Genomic DNA, 1,435 nt, shown 5'->3' on the forward strand with positions numbered 1-1,435 from the left:
AGAATTCCCATGTAATTACAAAAATACACAAAGAAGAACCACAGGACATCCACAACGGTACACAAGAGGTTCACAGACGATTTTCGAAAGGCACATGTCACGAAGGCACTGAGTTATTTGGTCCCGCCCATTCGCCTCTGGCTGTCCCAAGTCGAGCCTTCACTCCTTCTCGCAGGAATTGCCAGACTGATGATGAGGTGATGAGTTTTCTGACTTCGATGACTGATGCTGATGGAAAGGCAAATGAGAAATGAAATGAATGTGGGCTATATGTGAATGTGGCGATTTCAGGAAACGATATTTCTGGAAATGATTCGAAGTGTATTTTGGAAAAAAAGGAATCTCTTTATCACTAGTCTCGAATCTAAGGTAAATTCAACGGTTCTAAAATCTTTTCGAGACTTATATCTTTCGTAGCATTGACGGGCAAATACCCGAAGCGTTTCATCACGGGTGTGCACACGTCCTGGATCCCCTTCAGCTTCTCGGCTTGCAGCTTGGAGGCCCAGTAGGTGACGCGGGTCTTGGAGTCCCTCGAGGTGCTCCACGGCTTGTCGTAGTTCTTGGTCGTGTGCGAATCCAGGAACTCTTGCATCTTGGGGTCGAAGTCCAGTCCCAAGAAATCCAGGAGCTCCTTGGTTTTGTTGACTGGGCTCAGGGACATGTCCTCGTACCGGAGGATGTAAACGAGACCCGGGAATTCCTTCCTCAGCTCAAGGGCTGCCGTGAGGTCGTCGTCCATGTCGCTGCAAAGGTACGAGGGGTCGTTGCAGTCGGACGAGTGGCACCACTTCACGGTGTCGAAGCGGGAGTTCATGACCCCGCGCGGGTCCCTCACCAGGTACACGATCCGCGCGTTCAGCTTCGAGTCCTCCAAGATCGGCCGCAGGAGCTTCAGCCTCAGCCTGACGATCTTCATTGTAGACCAAGGGAAGAGCTGACAGGCGCCCTTTAGGAAGGCGTCGTTGTAGCAGAGCGAATCGCCGATCTGCTGGTTGCTGCAGGTCTGCCACACCAACACGTTCCTCGTGAACATCTCCTTGATGTTCAGCGCTGTGTTCATGTACTCCGACTTCGCCTTGTACCTGGAACGGAAGTCACGGGGTGTCAGAAAAGGGTTCGGCTGGCTCGGGCATTGACATCGGTATCATGCATATGAAACATATAAGTGACAGAATATGTGTGAATATGTATTCAGATTATGGTAAGAACCCGGACAGAAATATAATATGCTAAGGGGCTATTTACCCCTCATTACCTGATCGTCTTTCTGTAATGTATGATTTGTGAGACGATTTTTTTGCCTTCTCTTAAGAGAATTCAAATACATATTTCGATGGAATTCCAAATGCTTACTATGTTTTGTGAAATGTCAATATCACTGATAAAGAAAGTGTTATCTGGAGTATACGCTTCTAACTATGTATACATATAC

The 1,435-nt window shown here is 47.9% G+C and overlaps 1 protein-coding gene across 1 annotated transcript in view; it reads right to left on the reverse strand.

Moving 5' to 3' along the window:
• LOC119592616 (carbohydrate sulfotransferase 5-like) overlaps window positions 1-1,435 on the reverse strand; it is a 20,665-nt gene continuing 19,230 nt past the window's right edge. The window contains exon 7 of the mRNA XM_037941499.1: window positions 1-1,085. Coding sequence (XP_037797427.1) covers window positions 365-1,085 — 721 coding nt within the window. The 3' untranslated portion in view covers window positions 1-364. The remainder of the gene's footprint in view (window positions 1,086-1,435) is intronic.

The sequence above is a fragment of the Penaeus monodon genome, chromosome 30 (genome assembly GCF_015228065.2).
Source record: "Penaeus monodon isolate SGIC_2016 chromosome 30, NSTDA_Pmon_1, whole genome shotgun sequence".
Taxonomy (NCBI): Eukaryota; Metazoa; Arthropoda; class Malacostraca; order Decapoda; family Penaeidae; genus Penaeus; species Penaeus monodon.